The sequence below is a fragment of the Aegilops tauschii genome, chromosome 4 (genome assembly GCF_002575655.3).
Source record: "Aegilops tauschii subsp. strangulata cultivar AL8/78 chromosome 4, Aet v6.0, whole genome shotgun sequence".
NCBI lineage: Eukaryota > Viridiplantae > Streptophyta > Magnoliopsida > Poales > Poaceae > Aegilops > Aegilops tauschii.
This window is the reverse complement of record NC_053038.3, coordinates 437,538,987-437,558,533: the sequence shown is the minus strand read 5'-3', so window position 1 is coordinate 437,558,533 and position 19,547 is coordinate 437,538,987. Positions and strand designations below refer to the sequence as shown.

The 19,547-nt window shown below is 46.6% G+C and overlaps 1 protein-coding gene across 1 annotated transcript; it reads left to right on the top strand.

Annotated features, from left to right (window-relative positions):
• Positions 1-11,185: 11,185 nt before the first annotated feature.
• Positions 11,186-17,412, top strand: LOC109744465 (calcium-transporting ATPase 10, plasma membrane-type). The gene is made up of 7 exons (XM_020303591.4): positions 11,186-11,902; positions 12,884-12,938; positions 13,040-14,991; positions 15,080-15,238; positions 15,535-15,706; positions 16,181-16,479; positions 16,822-17,412. Exons 1-7 carry the CDS (start codon positions 11,726-11,728, stop codon positions 17,068-17,070), a joined length of 3,063 nt encoding a protein of 1,020 aa, XP_020159180.1. The 5' UTR covers positions 11,186-11,725; the 3' UTR covers positions 17,071-17,412.
• Positions 17,413-19,547: the final 2,135 nt, after the last annotated feature.

The following is a 19,547-nucleotide window of genomic DNA, read 5'->3' as shown; positions in this document are numbered from 1 at the left end:
CCCTTAAAATTGAGAACATTCTCTTCCGCATGTCCATTTGCAAGGACCACCTGCATCACTGCCCTTTCATCTGCATAATCCTCCGCGTGGGACAACTCAACATAGTGCGCATACATGTACTGAATCCATTGCTTCAAAGAAGGAACACAAAAGTTATCACCGCCATTTTACCAAACACTTGTCAAGCATAGTGACCCCCCGTGGACGGACGAGAGGTGTGAACCGGCGGTGTAGGCAAAGTGGTGTGGCTATCGGGTGGAGCGGCGGAGGTTTGGAAATGGCTTGTCAGGTGGCTAGGGTGGCAGAGCGGTGACATTGGCAAGGGAGGAAGCAGATACCGAGAAAGAGGGAACAGATGGAGACGTGGGGTCCAAGTGTGGTTTTGGGTGGGTTGGGGTGTCGGAGTCCTACGTGATGGCGGTCCAGATACCCACAAAGCCCCCTTAGCTAGCTTTCGGTTTGTGGGAAAATGAACAAGCACATGGATTGATGCGGGGCGGTGTTGGATGGCAAATTGCATCTGGACAATGCAGTCCAGATGTTTCTGGGCGATTTAAATGTGCACTTTGAGGATGCCCTCAGTTTGTTTCTAATTAGAACTGAAACACATGTGTTGTGCCACCACAAACGCCACCAACGGCGCTGTTTGTGTCTCCGCTCCTTTTGTGGCCCACCCCTGTCGTGCACTAACGCCATCTTGAACGCCCAAATTTAAAACAGACACATGATTTATCAGCGGATTAGTCCAGACTCATGCGTGAACACGAATACAGAGTTGGTCATCCAAGCATGTCCCTCGAATGTCCGCTCCTCCCTTTTTAAGTCCGCAACACTCAAAATGATAGCATATCAATTCTTTGATTAGTGAAAATACTCAAATGCTACACTAGTTCAAATGTAAATACCACAATCCAACTAAGTTTTATAATAAAATAGTTTAAACTAGAATTCAACTCGCACATATGTTTTGGTTGTTGGAAATATGCCCTAGAGGCAATAATAAATTGGTTATTATTATATTTCCTTGTTCATGATAATCGTTTATTATCCATGCTAGAATTGTATTGATAGGAAACTCAGATACATGTGTGGATACATAGACAACACCATGTCCCTAGTAAGCCTCTAGTTGACTAGCTCGTTGATCAATAGATGGTTACGGTTTCCTGACCATGGACATTGGATGTCATTGATAACGGGATCACATCATTAGGAGAATGATGTGATGGACATGACCCAATCCTAAGCATAGCACAAAAGATCGTGTAGTTCGTTTGCTAGAGCTTTTCCAATGTCAAGTATCATTTCCTTAGACCATGAGATCGTGCAACTCCCGGATACCGTAGGAGTGCTTTGGGTGTACCCAACGTCAGAACGTAACTGGGTGACTATAAAGGTGCACTACGGGTATCTCCGAAAGTGTCTGTTGGGTTGGCACGGATCGAAACTGGGATTTGTCACTCCGTATGACGGAGAGGTATCTCTGGGCCCACTCGGTAATGCATCATCATAATGAGCTCAATGCGACTAAGGAGTTAGCCACGGGATCATGCATTACGGTACGAGTAAAGTGACTTGCCGGTAACGAGATTGAACAAGGTATTGGGATACCGACGATCGAATCTCGGGCAAGTAACGTACCGATTGACAAAGGGAATTGTATACGGGATTGATTGAATCCTCGACATCGTGGTTCATCCGATGAGATCATCGTGGAACATGTGGGAGCCAACATGGGTATCTAGATCCCGCTGTTGGTTATTGACCGGAGAGGCGTCTCGGTCATGTCTGCATGTCTCCTGAACCCGTAGGGTCTACACACTTAAGGTTCGGTGACGCTAGGGTTGTAGAGATATTAGTATGCGGAAACCCGAAAGTTGTTCGGAGTCCCGGATGAGATCCCGGACATCACGAGGAGTTCCGGAATGGTCCGGAGGTGAAGAATTATATATAGGAAGTCAAGTTTCGGCCACCGGGAAAGTTTCGGGGGTCACCGGTAGTGTACCGGGACCATCGGAAGGGTCCCGGGAGTCCACCGGGTGGGGCCACCTATCCCGGAGGGCCCCATGGGCTGAAGTGGGAAGGGAACCAGCCCCTAGTGGGCTGGGGCGCCCCCCATGGGCCTCCCCCCTGCGCCTAGGGTTGGAAACCCTAGGGTGGGGGGGGGGGCGCCCCACTTGCCTTGGGGGGTAAGTTTCCCCTGGCCGCCGCCCCCCCCCCCTTGCAGATGGGATCCAGGCCGGCGCCCCCCCTCCCAGGGGGCCTATATATAGTGGGGGGAGGGAGGGCAGTAGTATGACAGCCCCTGGAGCCTCCCTCTCCCCCTGCAACACCTTTCCCTCTCGCAGAAGCTTGGCGAAGCCCTGCCGAGACCCCGCTACTTCCACCACCACGCCGTCGTGCTGCTGGATCTCCATCAACCTCTCCTTTCCCCTTGCTGGATCAAGAAGGAGGAGACGTCGCTGCTCCGTACGTGTGTTGAACGCGGAGGTGCCGTCTGTTCGGCACTCGGTCATTGGTGATTTGGGTCACGGCGAGTACGACTCCATCAACCCCGTTCATTGGAACGCTTCCGCTCGCGATCTACAAGGGTATGTAGATGCACTCCTTTCCCTTCGTTGCTAGTATACTCCATAGATGGATCTTGGTGATGCGTAGGAAAAATTTTAAATTCTACTACGATCCCCAACAGTGGCATCATGAGCCAGGCCTATGCGTAGTTACTATGCATGAGTAGAACACAAAGCAGTTGTGGGCGTAGATGTTGCCAATTCTTCTTGCCGCTACTAGTCCTATCTTGTTTCGGCGGTATTGTGGGATGAAGCGGCCCGGACCGACCTTACACGTACTCTTACGTGAGACAGGTTCCACCGACTGACATGCACTGGTTGCATAAGGTGGCTAGCGGGTGTCTGTCTCTCCCACTTTAGTCGAAACGGATTCGATGAAAAGGGTCCTTATGAAGGGTAAATAGAAATTGGCATATCACGTTGTGGCTTTTGCGTAGGTAAGAAACGTTCTTGCTAGAAACCCATAGCAGCCACGTTAAACATGCAACAACAATTAGATGACGTCTAACTTGTTTTTGCAGGGTATGCTATGTGATGTGATATGGCCAAAAAGGATGTGATGAATGATATATGTGATGTATGAGATTGATCATGTTCTTGTAATAGGAATCACGACTTGCATGTCGATGAGAATGACAACCGGCAGGAGCCATAGGAGTTGTCTTAATTTATTGTATGACCTGCGTGTCAAAGAAAACGCCATGTAATTACTTTACTTTATTGCTAACCGTTAGCCATAGTAGTAGAAGTAATAGTTGGCGAGACAACTTCACGAAGACACAATGATGGAGATCATCATGATGGAGATCATGGTGTCATGCCGGTGACGAAGGTGATCATGCCGCGCCTCGAAGATGGAGATCAAAGGCGCAGGATGATACTGGCCATATCACGTCACTTTATGATTTGCATGTGATGTTTATCATGTTTACATCTTATTTGCTTAGAACAACGGTAGCATAAATAAGATGATCCCTCACTAAAATCTCAAGAGACGTGTTCCCCCTAACTGTGCACCGTTGCGAAGGTTCGTTGTTTCGAAGCACCACGTGATGATCGGGTGTGATAGATTCTAACGTTCGAATACAACGGGTGTTGACGAGCCTAGCATGTACAGACATGGCCTCGGAACACATGCGAAACACTTAGGTTGACTTGACGAGCCTAGCATGTACAGACATGGCCTCGGAACACAAGAGACCGAAAGGTCGAACATGAGTCGTATAGCAGATACGATCAACTTGGAGATGTTCACCGATGATGACTAGTCCGTCTCACGTGATGATCGGACACGGCCTAGTTTGACTCGGATCATGTATCACTTAGATGACTAGAGGTATGTCTATCTGAGTGGGAGTTCATTAATCAAATGAACTTCATTATCATGAACATAGTCAAAAGGTCTTTGCAAATTATGTCATAGCTTGCGCTTTAGCTCTACTGTTTAAGATATGTTCCTAGAGAAAATTTAGTTGAAAGTTGATAGTAGCAATTATGCGGACTAGGTCCGTAAACTGAGGATTGTCCTCATTGCTGCACAGAAGGCTTATGTCCTTAATGCACCGCTCGGTGTGCTGAACCTCAGCGTCGTCTGTAGATGTTGCGGAACATCTGACATACACGTTTTGATGACTACGTGATAGTTCAGTGCGTAATGCTAACGGTTTAGAATTGTGGCACCAAAGACGTTTTGAAACATCGCAGAACATGCGAGATGTTATGAAGACTGAAATTGGGATTTCAGACTAATGCCCACGTCAAGAGGTATGAGACCTCTGACAAGTTTCTTAAACCTGCAAACTAAGGGAGAAAAGCTCAATCGTTGAGCATGTGCTCAGATTGTCTGAGTACTACAATCACTTGAATCGAGTGGGAGTTAATCTTCCAGATGAGATAGTGATAGTTCTCCAAAGTCACTGCCACCAAGCTAGTAGAGCTTCGTGATGAACTATAACATATCAGGGATAGTTATGATGATCCTTGAGCTATTCGCGATGTTTGACACCGCGAAAGTAGAAATCAAGAAGGAGCATCAATTGTTGATGGTTAGTAAAACCACTAGTTTCTAGAAGGGCAAGGGCAAAAAGGGATACTTCATGAAACAGCAAGTCATTTGCTGCTCTAGCGAATAATCCCAAGGTTAAACCCAAACCCGAGACTAAGTGCTCCTGTAATGAGGGGAACGGTCACTGAAGCAGGACTACCCTAGATACTTGGTAGATGAGAAGGCAGGCAAGGTCGACAGAAGTATATTGGATATACATTATATGAATGTGTACTTTACTAGTACTCCTAGCAGCACCAGGGTATTAGATACCGGTTCGGTTGCTAAGTGTTAGTAACTCGAAATAAAAGCTGCGGAATAAATGGAGACTAGCTAAAGGTGAGATGACGATATGTGCTGGAAGTGTTTCCAAGGTTGATGTGATCAAGCATCGCATGCTCCCTCTACCATCGAGATTAGTGTTAAACCTAAATAATTGTTATTTGGTGTTTGCGTTGAGCATAAACATGATTGGATTATGTTTATCGCAATACGGTTATTCATTTAAGGAGAATAATGGTTACTCTGTTTATTTAAATAATACCTTCAATGGTCTTGCACCTAATGAATCTCGATCGCAGTGATACACATGTTCATGCCAAAAGATATAAAATAGTGATGATAGTACCACATACTTGTGGCACTGCCGTTTGAGTCATATTGGTATAGAACGCATGAAGAAGCTCCATGTAGATGGATCTTTGGACTCACTCATTTTTGAAAGGATTGAGACATGCAAACCATGTCTATTGGTATATATGCATGAAGAAACTCCATGCAGATGGATCGTTTGGACTCACTTGATTTTGAATCACTTGAGACATGCAAATCATACCACATGGGCAAGATGACTGAAAGGCCTCATTTTTCAGTAAGATGGAACAAGAGAGCAACTTGTTGGAAGTAATACATTTGATGTGTGCAGTCCAATGAGTGCTGAGGCACGCAGTGGATATCGATAAGTTCTTACTTCACAGATGATTTGAGTAGATGCTGAGTGTATTTACTTGATGAAACACAAGTCTGAATTATTGAAAGGTTCAAGTAACTTCAGAGTGAAGTGGAAGATCGTCGTGACAAGAGGATAAAATGTCTATGATATGATCATAGAGATATCTGAGTTACGAGTTTGGCACACAATTAAGACATTGTGGAAAGTGTTTCACAATTAATACCGCCTGGAACACCATAGCGTGATGGTGTGTCCGAACATCATAACTGCACCCTATTGGATATGGTGCATGCCATGATGTCTCTTATCGAATTACCACTATCGTTTATGGGTTAGGCATTAGAGATAACCTCATTCACTTTAAAAGGGGCACCACGCAATTCCGTTGAGACGACGCCGTTTAGAGAAACCTAAGTTGTCATTTCTTGAAAGTTTGGGGCTGCGATGCTTATGTGAAAAGGTTCCAGGCTGATAAGCTCGAACCCAAAGCGGATAAATGCATCTTCATAGAATACCCAAAACAGTTGGGTATACCTCCTATTTCAGATCTGGAAGCAAAAGTGATTGTTTCTAGAAACGAGTCATTTCTTGAGGAAAAGTTTCTCTCGAAAGAATTGAGTGGGAGGATGGTGGAGACTTGATAAGGTTATTGAACCATAACTTCAACTAGTGTGTAGCAGGGCACAGGAAGTTGTTCCTGTGGCACCTACACCAATTGAAGTGGAAGCTTATGATAGTGATCATGAAACTTCGGATGATGAGGATGCGTACTTCAGAGTAGTACGTGATCCTGTCTTGGAAGTCATGTTGCTAGACAACAATGAACCTACGAGCTATGGACAAGCGATGGTGGGCCCATATTCCGACAAATGGTTAGGAACCATGAAATCCGAGATAGGATCCATGTATCAGAACAAAGCATGAACTTTGGTGAACTTGCCCGATGATCGGCAAGCTATTAAGATAAATGGATCTTTAAGAAGAAGACGGACGTGGACGGTAATGTTACCGTCTATGAAGCTCGACTTGTGGCAAAGAGTATTTTCACAAGTTCAAGGAGTTGACTACGATGAGATTTTTTCATCCGTAGCGATGCTTAAGTCCGTCGGAATCATGTTAGCATTAGCTGCATTTATGAAATCTGGCAGATGGATGTCAAAAACAAGTTTCCTTACCGGTTTTCGTAAGGAAAGGTTGTATGTGATACAATCAGAAAGGTCTTGTCGATCCTAAGGATGCTAAAAGGTATGCTAGCTCCAGCGATCCTTCCATGGACTAGAGCAAGCATCTCGGAGTCAGAATATACGCTTTGATGGAGTGATCAAAGTTTTGGGGTTTATACAAAGTTTGTTAGAAACTTGTATTTACAATAAAGTGAGTGGGAGCGCTACAACATTTCTGATAAGTATATGTGAATGACATATTGTTGATCCGAAATGATGTAGAATTTCTGGAAAGCATAAAGGGTTGTTTGAAAGGAGTTTTTCAAAGGAAGACCTGGATAAAGCTGCTTACATATTGGGCTCAAGATCTATAGAGATAGATCACGAAGCCTGATGATACTTTCAAAGAACGCACACCTTGACATGATTTTGAAAGAGTTCAAAATAGATCAGCAAAGAAGGAGTTCTTGGCTGTGTTACAAGGTGTGAGTATTGAGTAAGACTCAAGACCCGACCACAGCAGAAGAGAGAGAAAGGACGAAGGTCGTCCCCTATGCTTTAGACGTAGGCTCTACAATATGCTATGCTGTGTACCGCACATGAAGTGTGCCTTGCCATGAGTTGGTCAAGGGGTACAATAGTGATCTGGGAATGGATCACATGACAGCGGTCGAACTTATCCTTAGTATCTAGTGGACTAAGGAATTTTCTCGATTATGGAGGTGAAAAGGAGTTCGTCGTAAAGGGTTACGTTGATGCGAACTTTGACACTAATCCGGATGACTCTGAGTAGTAGACCGGATTCGTATAGTAGAGCAGTTATTTGAAATGGCTCCAAGTAGCGCGTGGTAGCATCAACAATATGACAGAGATATTCGTAAAGCACACACGGATCTGAAAGGTTTAGACCCGTTGACTAATAACCTCTCTCACAAGCATGACATGATCAAACCAGAACTCATTGAGTGTTAATCACATAATGATGTGAACTAGATTGTTGACTCTAGTGAACTTTTTGGATGTTGGTCACATGGTGATGTGACCTATGAGTGTTGATCACATGGTGATGTGAACTAGATTATTGACTCTAGTGCAAGTGGGAGACTGTTGGAAATATGCCCTAGAGGCAATAATAAATTGGTTATTATTATATTTCCTTGTTCATGATAATCGTTTATTGTCCATGCTAGAATTGTATTGATAGGAAACTCAGATACATGTGTGGATACATAGACAACACCATGTCCCTAGTAAGCCTCTAGTTGACTAGCTCGTTGATCAATAGATGGTTACGGTTTCCTGACCATGGACATTGGATGTCGTTGATAACGGGATCACATCATTAGGAGAATGATGTGATGGACAAGACCCAATCCTAAGCATAGCACAAAAGATCGTGTAGTTCGTTTGCTAGAGCTTTTCCAATGTCAAGTATCATTTCCTTAGACCATGAGATCGTGCAACTCCCGGATACCATAGGAGTGCTTTGGGTGTACCCAACGTCAGAACGTAACTGGGTGACTATAAAGGTGCACTACGGGTATCTCCGAAAGTGTCTGTTGGGTTGGCACGGATCGAGACTGGGATTTGTCACTCCGTATGACGGAGAGGTATCTCTGGGCCCACTCGGTAATGCGTCATCATAATGAGCTCAATGTGACTAAGGAGTTAGCCACGGGATCATGCATTACGGTACGAGTAAAGTGACTTGCCGGTAACGAGATTGAACAAGGTATTGGGATACCGACGATCGAATCTCGGGCAAGTAACGTACCGATTGACAAAGGGAATTGTATACGGGATTGATTGAATCCTCAACATCGTGGTTCATCCGATGAGATCATCGTGGAACATGTGGGAGCCAACATGGGTATCCAGATCCCGCTGTTGGTTATTGACCGGAGAGGCGTCTCGGTCATGTCTGCATGTCTCCCGAACCCGTAGGGTCTACACACTTAAGGTTCGGTGACGCTAGGGTTGTAGAGATATTAGTATGCGGAAACCCGAAAGTTGTCCGGAGTCCCGGATGAGATCCCGGACGTCACGAGGAGTTCCGGAATGGTCCGGAGGTGAAGAATTATATATAGGAAGTCAAGTTTCGGCCACCGGGAAAGTTTCGGGGGTCACCGGTAGTGTACCGGGACCACCGGAAGGGTCCCGGGGGTCCACCGGGTGGGGCCACCTATCCCGGAGGGCCCCATGGGCTGAAGTGGGAAGGGAACCAGCCCCTAGTGGGCTGGGGCGCCCCCCATGGGCCTCCCCCCTGCGCCTAGGGTTGGAAACCCTAGGGTGGGGGGGCGCCCCACTTGCCTTGGGGGGTAAGTTTCCCCTGGCCGACGCCCCCCCCCCCCTTGCAGATGGGATCCAGGCCGGCGCCCCCCTCCCAGGGGGCCTATATATAGTGGGGGGAGGGCAGCAGTATGACAGCCCCTGGCGCCTCCCTCTCCCCCTGCAACACCTCTCCCTCTCGCAGAAGCTTGGCGAAGCCCTGCCGAGACCCCGCTACTTCCACCACCACGCCGTCGTGCTGCTGGATCTCCATCAACCTCTCCTTTCCCCTTGCTGGATCAAGAAGGAGGAGACGTCGCTGCTCCGTACGTGTGTTGAACGCGGAGGTGCTGTCCGTTCGGCACTCGGTCATCGGTGATTTGGATCACGGCGAGCACGACTCCATCAACCCCGTTCATTGGAACGCTTCCGCTCGCGATCTACAAGGGTATGTAGATGCACTCCTTTCCCTTCGTTGCTAGTATACTCCATAGATGGATCTTGGTGATGCGTAGGAAAATTTTTAAATTCTACTACGATCCCCAACATTGGTTTCCCTTTAAGCGTCCATAACTACTCAATCGGGTCTTTCTTAAACTGCTGATGAGTTACTCGATGCCGAATTTGTTGATTTATTCGGACAAACTTATCAAATGCGGTCGAATTCTCATGTGGAAGTTGGATAAGATCAACCATGTTCTTAAATTCCAGACCCCGACAAGATCTTCACCCTCATCCTCCATGATCATGTTGTGTATAGTCACACAACATGTTATCACCTCCCATAATGTCTCCGGATCCCATATTTTTACAGGTCCTCAAACAACTGCAAAACGGGTCTGGAGCACTCGAAATGCCCTATCCACATCCTTTCTAGCTCCTTCTCGTCCTTTAGCAAAGTGAGTTTTTTTCTGACCGACTGACTCAAAGATGATCTTAACAAAGGTCGCCCATGGAGGATAGATACTGTCAACCAGGTACTAGCCATGTTGTAGTCATGCCCATTGATAATATAGTTGCACGGAGGAGTTTGTCCTTCTATCAACCTAGCAAACAATGAAGACTGCTGCAATTCATTGATGTCATTATGAGAGGCAAACATGTCAAAGAAAGCTTGCCAAATCTAGAGGTTCTTTGATGCAGCTGCGTCAAGAATGATGGTGAGCTTCTTAACATGGCCGTGGCATTGCCGTTGTAGATCATATGGGCAATTCTTCCATCTGAAGTGCATGAAATCAACAGATCCGACGACCATCCTCTTGCTTCTATGAGTGTCATGAGCCTTTCGATGTCCGCAACAATTGGTTCTCTCAAGTACCGAGGTCTAAACACTTTGACCACCGCAGTAGCAAATCTGACCATTGAGTCTTCGTATGTGCTTTTAGACTTCTGGAGGTACTAGGCCTAGAATCTGCTGCCATGGCATATGCAAGCATCCGTGGTGCAACCACTAGAGAATCCAATTCTTCCTATGACATCCTTCTTCAAGAGGAATTAGCATCATAGGCCCGCACACCATTGTAAAGGCGACCGAACACATTTTCCCGCATCTGAAAGGGCCGATAAAAATTATCGGCGAATAGGGCATCGGGTAAATGCCCTTTGTGCCCTGTTCTGATTCAGCACTCGATGACCAACAATCGATCCCTTGAAATTGGAGAACATGCTCTTCTGCATGCTCCCCATCTGCATTGTCACCATTTCATCTGCATATCCATTCTCGTCGGTCTTGTTTCGTCCGCGTTCATGTGTCTACAGGTTGGACCCATTCGATCTATGCTTTTCTTTATCAGCGACGGTTGTTGTTATGGTGTGGTCCTTTCGGGCTTTAGCACGGCTACTTTCCGACTATCTACTACAATAAGGTTAACTCGACTCCGATAAAGGAGAGATGATGACTTCGGCTTGCTCTAGTGCTTGTAACCCTCGCTAAGTGGTTTACGGACATGGATTTTTTTTTAAAAATTTCATGTTCTGTGTACCATTTGATGAATAGATCGGAGGTTTTTCTGAAAAAAACACAATCAAGAAATTGTTAAATTGTTTTGTGAAAAGCTGAACTTGGACACCATGCGCGTCGTTCCACCACAAACTCACTCCGTGGACAGCACTGTCCCCGTCACCCCTCCTTTCCCGTCCCAGTCGCCGAACCCACCGTAAATTTCCCGCAACAATCATGGTAACAGACCCCCAAGGCCCAGACGCAGACGCAGAGAGACAGACATGCAGCGTTCATCGGCCTGACCAACCCCAGAGAGAGACCCGTTCCCTCCGTTTGACCCCTGAATCGACGCTCCTTTCCCCAAACCAGAGAAACAAGGAAGGAGGAGGCGCGTCGCCACCCGCTTAATTCCTTCCCTCCCTCCCACCCGTTGCCCCTCCCCTCTTCCTCCCCGCCCCCGCCCCGTTCGGATCCATCAATCATCCACCGCTCCCACCTAAAAAACTCGCCACCTTCCATGAAATCAGCCACCCCCAAGGACAGAATACTTCCATGAAAGTATCGCCCATCGAGGTAGCACCGGAGTCGGACCCACGTACGCACGACGCGTCAACGACGGTCCTGCCCTCACCTTCCCTACCCCACGCCCACGCGCTTCCTTCCGGGAAAATGCCGGTCTGAGCCGCGGCGTGCTATATAGACACGGCGGAGTTGGTGGGGAGGAGAGGAGAGGAGAGAAGGGTTTCATTGGTCCGTTGACCGGACAGGAGCAGAGACGCCGCCGCCATGGAGAGCTACCTCAACGAGAACTTCGGGGGCGTCAAGCCCAAGCACTCCTCCGACGAGGCGCTGGGCCGATGGCGCAAGGTCGTCGGCGTCGTCAAGAACCCCAAGCGCCGCTTCCGCTTCACCGCCAACCTCGGCAAGCGATCCGAGGCCGCCGCCATGAAGCGGACCAACCAGGTATGTGTCCCCGTCCTCGTCCTCCCTTCTCGATTTACATCTAGTAATTTTCTTGGAGAACCAAGAACTCTGGAACGGAGAATTAATTTAATTCGCCTTTTGCATATCTTGTTTTCTGTCGCCGTCGCGCTTGCCATTGTCAGGCGTTTCCCCCAACCTTTGGTTGGCACGCATAGAAAGCGCAGGTTGCACATGCCATAGTTGGTACGGCATATACCTTCTTATCAAAAAATTGTGATGCAGAGGTTCGTCCCAAAAAGCAAACATTAGTTAGGCCATGACAGTAGACATCTCTGAGAGAGCAATGACTAAAAATATACTATATAGATATTGATCTGCAATGCACCTCTAATTGTTCGACGCATCTGTTCGGAAGTGAGCCTGTAATTATTATTCTGTGTTGTTTAGAGTGAAATTATATCACTCTCATTAATGCACGTATGTAAAAAGTTTCAGAATAGACCTTGTTGTTAAGAAAATCAAGATACCGTATGTAAACTATAACCGAAAGTTACTTTTCCTGCACAAACTTGCCATAGTTGATCTTTTCCCATTTGCTAGAACAATTATCAGATGAATGAAGTAGGCCTAGAGCCTTGTGAAAAACGCAGCATTGCGTGACGTCGATGCTCCTAATGCATCTTTCCCCTAAAAAAGGGAATCTCCATTATGGATTATTTTATTCTAGGAAGAACACGCTCCTTTATTTTTGGGCTTCTCTGATGGTCTTTTTAAATATCTGGTGGAGTAGTCTTTAGCTGCTGCAACTCCTGTCAATCAGGAGTGCTGTCAATATAAACCAACAAAGTTGCCCTTCAATAAACAAGTGGATTCAAGTTATTAAAACATCATTCGGTAGCGCTTGGCAACTGTCATCTCTCTCTGGTGCTTTTTACTACATCTATATGCACTTTTCAGCTTCAAGCAATTTGAGAACAGTTGTTATTCTTGAGACTGACGCCACACCAATACCTATTTCAGGAGAAGCTGCGTGTTGCCGTGCTTGTTTCAAAGGCTGCACTTCAGTTCATCCATGGTATGATGATACCAGGGCATACCATACAATTAATCAACATCAGTTATCCCTTTCCCTCTGGATCTCTATCAGTCAATCTTACCACCAACACAATTTCACAGGTCTTGCTCCCCAGAGCGAGTACACAGTCCCTGCCGCAGTCAAGGCAGCAGGCTACGGCATCTGTGCTGAGGAACTGAGCTCTGTTGTCGAGAGCCACGACATCAAGAAGCTGAAAGCACATGGCGGCACCGAGGGCCTCCTATCAAAGGTGTCTACCTCAGAGTCGGATGGCGTCAGCACATCCAAGGACAAGCTTGCATCCCGGCAGGAGATCTTTGGCATCAACAAATTCGCCGAGACGGAGGCCCGCAGCTTCTGGGTCTTTGTCTGGGAGGCGCTCCACGACATGACACTCATGATCCTTGCTGCATGTGCCTTCTTCTCGCTCGTCGTCGGCATTGCCACCGAGGGGTGGCCCAAGGGCGCGCATGATGGCCTCGGCATCGTCGCTAGTATTCTTCTGGTTGTGTTTGTCACTGCGACAAGCGACTACCGGCAATCCCTGCAGTTCAAGGACCTTGACAAGGAGAAGAAGAAGATCACGGTGCAGGTCATCCGGAGTGGGTACCGGCAGAAGCTCTCGATATACGAGCTTCTCGTTGGTGACATTGTGCACCTTTCCATTGGTGATCAAGTACCAGCTGACGGTTTGTTCGTATCAGGATTCTCGTTGCTGATTAATGAATCAAGCCTGACTGGGGAGAGTGAACCAGTTGCTGTCAATGCCGAGAACCCATTCCTTTTGTCAGGAACTAAAGTGCAGGATGGTTCTTGCAAGATGCTTGTGACGACAGTCGGCATGAGGACTCAATGGGGTAAACTCATGGCCACCCTCAGTGAAGGCGGGGATGATGAGACGCCATTGCAGGTCAAGCTGAACGGCGTTGCCACCATCATTGGCAAAATAGGCCTCGTCTTTGCTGTTGTCACATTTGCAGTGCTCACTGAAAGCCTGTTCCGCCGCAAGATCATGGATGGTTCGTACTTGAGTTGGAGTGGAGATGATGCACTGGAGCTGCTTGAGTTCTTTGCTATTGCTGTTACTATTGTTGTTGTAGCAGTTCCTGAAGGCTTACCGCTCGCCGTGACCTTGAGCCTTGCATTTGCCATGAAGAAGATGATGAATGACAAGGCGCTTGTCCGACACCTTGCAGCTTGTGAGACCATGGGCTCAGCAACCTCCATTTGCAGTGACAAGACTGGCACACTCACAACAAATCACATGACTGTCGTCAAGGCTTGCATCTGTGGCAAAATTAAAGAAGTGGAAAAATCTTCAGACGCCAAGAGCTTATTCTCCGAGCTACCGGATTCTGTCATGACAATGCTCTCGCAGTCCATATTTAACAACACTGGTGGCGATGTTGTCATCAACCAGGATGGCAAACGCGAAATACTGGGCACACCAACTGAGGCAGCAATTTTAGAGCTTGGCCTGTCACTCGGTGGAGATTTCCAGGCAGTGCGAAAAGCAACCACCCTCATCAAAGTCGAGCCATTTAACTCAGCAAAGAAGAGAATGGGAGTGGTCATCCAGCTGCCAGGGGGTGCATTCCGTGCTCACTGCAAAGGTGCATCAGAGATCATATTGGCATCTTGCAGCAAGTACCTGAATGATCAAGGCAATGCCGTCCCCCTTGACAGTGCAACTGTTGCTCACTTGAATGCCACGATTGAGAGCTTTGCAAATGAGGCACTTCGCACTCTGTGCCTTGCTTACATTGAAGTTGCAGATGGGTTCTCAGCTAATGATGCGATTCCTGAAGAGGGGTACACATGCATTGGCATTGTTGGGATTAAAGATCCAGTGCGCCCGGGTGTGAAGGAATCTGTTGCCATCTGCAGGTCAGCCGGTATTACTGTCAGGATGGTCACAGGCGACAACATTAACACAGCAAAGGCAATTGCCCGGGAATGTGGCATTTTGACTGAAGGTGGTCTTGCCATTGAAGGCCCAGATTTTAGAACTAAGAGTGCAGAAGAAATGTACAAATTGATACCAAAGATACAGGTATGTTTACTGCTATTGCCATTTTTGTCTTGCCTATCATTTCTGGATTTCATTTGTCAACATACTGTTGTTGTATGTATCATGTCAGGTGATGGCTAGGTCTTCACCACTTGACAAGCACACCTTAGTGAAGAATCTCCGGACTACACATGAAGAAGTTGTTGCCGTGACTGGTGACGGGACAAATGATGCACCCGCACTTCATGAGGCTGATATTGGACTTGCGATGGGCATTGCTGGAACTGAGGTAATTTCACAGAGCGAAAATTGTTAATATTATCTCTTGTATGGGGAAAAATAGTCGTGTCAATTTAATATATAAAATACTATAGAATTCTTTGACATAACTAGCTATGACTCATTGAGTGTCTCCCAATGTAATTACTACCTAATAGTGTGTCAGCATGTTTATGATCTATCATTATGTCACTGCAGCATCTATAAGGCCTTGTACATCATGATTTGCACAGTCAATTACATGTTTGCTCAATCCATTTCTTATTTATTAGTTCCAGTATGCCTCATTTTTGTATTTTTTTGAAGGTTGCAAAAGAGAGTGCCGATGTCATTATTCTTGATGACAACTTCTCCACTATAGTCACGGTTGCCAAATGGGGTCGATCTGTGTACATCAACATTCAGAAGTTTGTGCAGTTTCAACTGACAGTCAACGTGGTTGCCCTAGTTGTGAACTTCTCGTCAGCTTGCATGACAGGTACACCTGAAACTTTGACGCGTTCATTTAAGCTGGCACTAACCTGTAACGAAAAGGAAGGGATAGTCCGATTCTGTGAAAATTGAATAACCTTCAACAACTGAACTCTAAATCAGTTCATTTGATTAAAGGGACGGGTTTTATGCCCCACCAGCTTGATTCCGTAAAAATTAAAATAATAATCTACAGTTGAATTCTAAATTAGTCATTTTGTATATTACCTTTAGGGCTGTTTCATGCTCCAGTTATTATCATAAACCAACTCCTGATTGGAACTAACTGCTACATGCTTTTTTTCAAGTTTTTAACTCATAAGTTGTGATACAAATATTCCTTTCAGGAGATGTAATAGTATTATAAGATAAGTTACACCCGGAAATTAGTATATTATATTAATGTAGCAAAGCTTTAGTTCCATCGTTTATTTTGTGACATATATTTCACTCTATTGCATACTTCTGCTTGTCAATTCAGGGAGTGCTCCCCTTACTGCTGTTCAGTTGCTCTGGGTCAATATGATCATGGACACACTAGGAGCATTGGCATTGGCCACAGAACCTCCAAACGATGAACTGATGAAGAGGACCCCTGTTGGAAGGAAAGGAAACTTCATTAGCAACATTATGTGGAGGAACATCATGGGACAGGCAATCTACCAGTTCTTTGTAATTTGGTATCTGCAGACCGAAGGAAAGACGTTGTTTGAACTTAAGGGTGATAATTCCGATCTAGTATTGAACACGCTCATCTTCAATTGCTTTGTGTTCTGCCAGGTAATTCGAAGTTTCTATTGCATTCTTTTGATATCTGCGAAGAGTCTTTTAGGATTTCACTGTTCCCCGCTCCAATAATGCCAATTATTTATCAACCAGACACTTGTTTCAGCAAAAATACTAAATATAACCATTACTACAAGAAATATAATGAATGCATCCTTATCAATAGGACTATAATGCTGTTCTGTCACTATCATAATATGGCGAAGTATGAACACTTAACAAGGCATCAAGTCTGACGACTTCATTACCAAATAATAATTTTGAATGAAAAAAAGAACTATGCTAGTTTTTCTGGGTGATAGTGTGCGAAGATGAGCTGAAGTTTTTGTTATGCAGGTGTTCAACGAGGTGAGCTCCAGAGAGATGGAGAGGATAAATGTATTCAGAGGCATTCTAGACAACAACGTGTTCGTCGCGGTGCTAGGCAGCACGGTCTTATTCCAGATCATCATAGTACAGTTCCTTGGCGATTTCGCCAACACCACCCCTCTGTCACTCAGGGAGTGGTTCTCCTGCATCGTCATCGGCTTCATAGGCATGCCTATCGCCGCGATAGTCAAGCTCTTCCCAGTGGGTTCTCAGTAGGAGATGCCAACTAATTTGCAGTCAGGAACTGAAGTGAGGTAGTAGGACTACAGGCTGATGGTGATGCCAACGCAGTTTGGGCGCTGTCGTGAGCATAAGAAACTCTTTTTTCTGCTGTTAATCCGTTTTATTTATCTAGGTGAATTGAATCTATGGCCTTTTTTTTCTTTTGCATTTGATCTTTATTAGAGGATGGACCAAGACTGTGGGCTTGATTCTTCAAAAGTGTTTAATAGACCCTTTTAGTTATTTTTTCATGCTATTTTCCTTGGAATGTTGGAACTTGAAATTGTATATGCATCAACCTAAACCTAAAGTACTTGGGACATCTGTTTGATTCGACATGATGTTTGGATTGGCTTGTGTATAAGGTTTCCCTGTTGCCATCTTTGTGCCTTTTATTGTCCAGTGCCAGAAATTTAGCCGAAAATTTGATAAAAAATTCAATCATTCTTCTTGTCCGGTGTGACTATCACCAAAGCGTGATTCTTTGGAAGTTGCCAGTTTGACCAGGGATCTGGCTGTTGCAATCCAAATGCCACCATAGCATTGAGTAGATACAGAACAGTGTGGGTGCTTGTGCAGGGTAAAATTGACAAATTTGACCTATGGACGAAATCAAATCACAGAATGAACTGTCCGTGAAACTATTTCACGCGGCTGACCTTTTTGTGTAACGCCCGATATGAAGGCGCCACACTACACTGTGCAACGCCTCACAGATAGGCGCTACACGCCTGGCCAGCGTCGCACCCGTGTGATCCGAAAATTACTAAGTCAGTGTGCAGTGCCTGAGAGCTAGGCGCCACACTATACAATGTAGCACCTAGCTTCTAGGCGTTGCACTAGTGGTTGCTTCATTTTGTAGTGCAACCACTAGTGCAGCGCCTGAGAGCTAGGCGCCACACTATACAGTGCAGCGCCTAGCTCTTAGGCTCTGCACAATGACTTAGCAATTTTTAGGCAGTCTGGGATGCAACGCTGGCCACGCGTGTAGCGCCTATCTGTGAGGCGTTGCATAATGTACTGTGGCGCCTTTGTGTCGGGCGTCACATAAAAATATCAGTCGCGTGAAATAGTTTCACGGATAGTTCATTCTGTGATTTGATTTCGTCCACGGATCAAATTTGCCGCTTGTGCAGCATAGGGCTTTGGCAGTTGGCTTCTTTTGGCGTCCAGCCTTATCTCCACATCACAGGCGATTGACACACAGGCAGCTTGCTTCCATCACCGCTGTCACCCGGTGCCCGTACCAAGTGTTTTTGACCAGTCAAGGCAAGCATCCTGTGCTACCACTGCTGTACCACAACAACTCCTACTGCCGCACAAGCACGAGCACGAGGCAAGAAGCAGCGGCCACTTGGGATGATAAAATTCCAACAGCGTCAGCCAATAGCTGCCGACCTTTTTATTTTTTTACCGGCTGCCAGCCAGGCACAAGACAGCAGAGCAAAGGCAGTACTTACACCCAAAAACTTCAACCATGTCATGTCGCCCTGCTGCTGCTTTTGACTGCATCGACAAAGGCTAAAAGAAAGAAAGAAAGAAAGAAAGGAGACGCAGCGGCAGCGCAAGGTCTGGTCACCCATCCACAGACGCCTGATCGTGCAAGAGGAGGTGGTTTCTTTGGTCAACATCCTGACACAAGCACGGCCCTCGTACTTGAAATTTTTCACAAGAACGCACACCACAGACCACACAGTTTGAGAGGGCAGGCATTTGCTTTCGGCGTGGGGCGATTGCGTTCTTAGTCGTCGCCCCATGTTGTCCTCAAAATCGCGCAAACTCGGCGATCTGATACGAATCTGGCACAAACTCGGTGATCTGATACGAATCTGGCACAAACTCGGCGATTTTTAATTGAAATTTGTATAAAAACAGAGAAACATACAAACTACGCCTAGCCCTACTATGCCGCGGCCGCCGCCCGCCTTCTCATGCCGAGGAGCCTGTAGAACTGGGCGTAGTCGCCGCCGCCGCCCTGCGCCTCGCTGGAGCCACCGTCGTCCCTGCTGCACCCCTGACCAGGGTTGTCGACGCGCAGGGGGTTGGACGGCCCGAGCTCGTCCTCCTCGTCGCTGTCGAGGACGACGACGACGCCTTCCTCGCGTCCATGGCTCCGGGCCTTGATCTCCGCGTACGCCCGGTGTCGTGGAATTGTCACGGCAGATGTCCTAGTGTGAGGACTTAGTCGTGAGGCCAACGCATCTTTGTAGTAGCTTGAGAGGGGTTGAGCATAATCGAGAGACGCAACACAAGGCAAGGATTTAGACAGCTTCGGGCCCCGGGAAACATCATCCGATAAAAACCCTACATGCTGTTTGTGGCTAGGTCTCATTATGATCATGAGGGAGTCGCCGGTAAGCCGGCTCTTTGTGTCTAGCCCTAGAGATTGTTTCTTGCTTGTCCCTCTTGGGGTGCCCTGCCCCTCCTTATATAAGCTGAAGGGGCGGGTTAGATGTAGAGTCCAACTCGGA

What these genes read in the sequence shown, in the direction of transcription:
- LOC109744465 (XM_020303591.4), top strand. Translation starts at nt 11,726, where the DNA reads ATGGAGAGCTACCTCAACGAGAACTTCGGGGGCGTCAAGCCCAAGCAC. An exon ending in CCATGAAGCGGACCAACCAG is followed by an intron (nt 11,903 to 12,883) that starts GTATGTGTCCCC and finishes TACCTATTTCAG; the next exon opens with GAGAAGCTGCGTGTTGCCGT. An exon ending in AATTGATACCAAAGATACAG is followed by an intron (nt 14,992 to 15,079) that starts GTATGTTTACTG and finishes GTATCATGTCAG; the next exon opens with GTGATGGCTAGGTCTTCACC.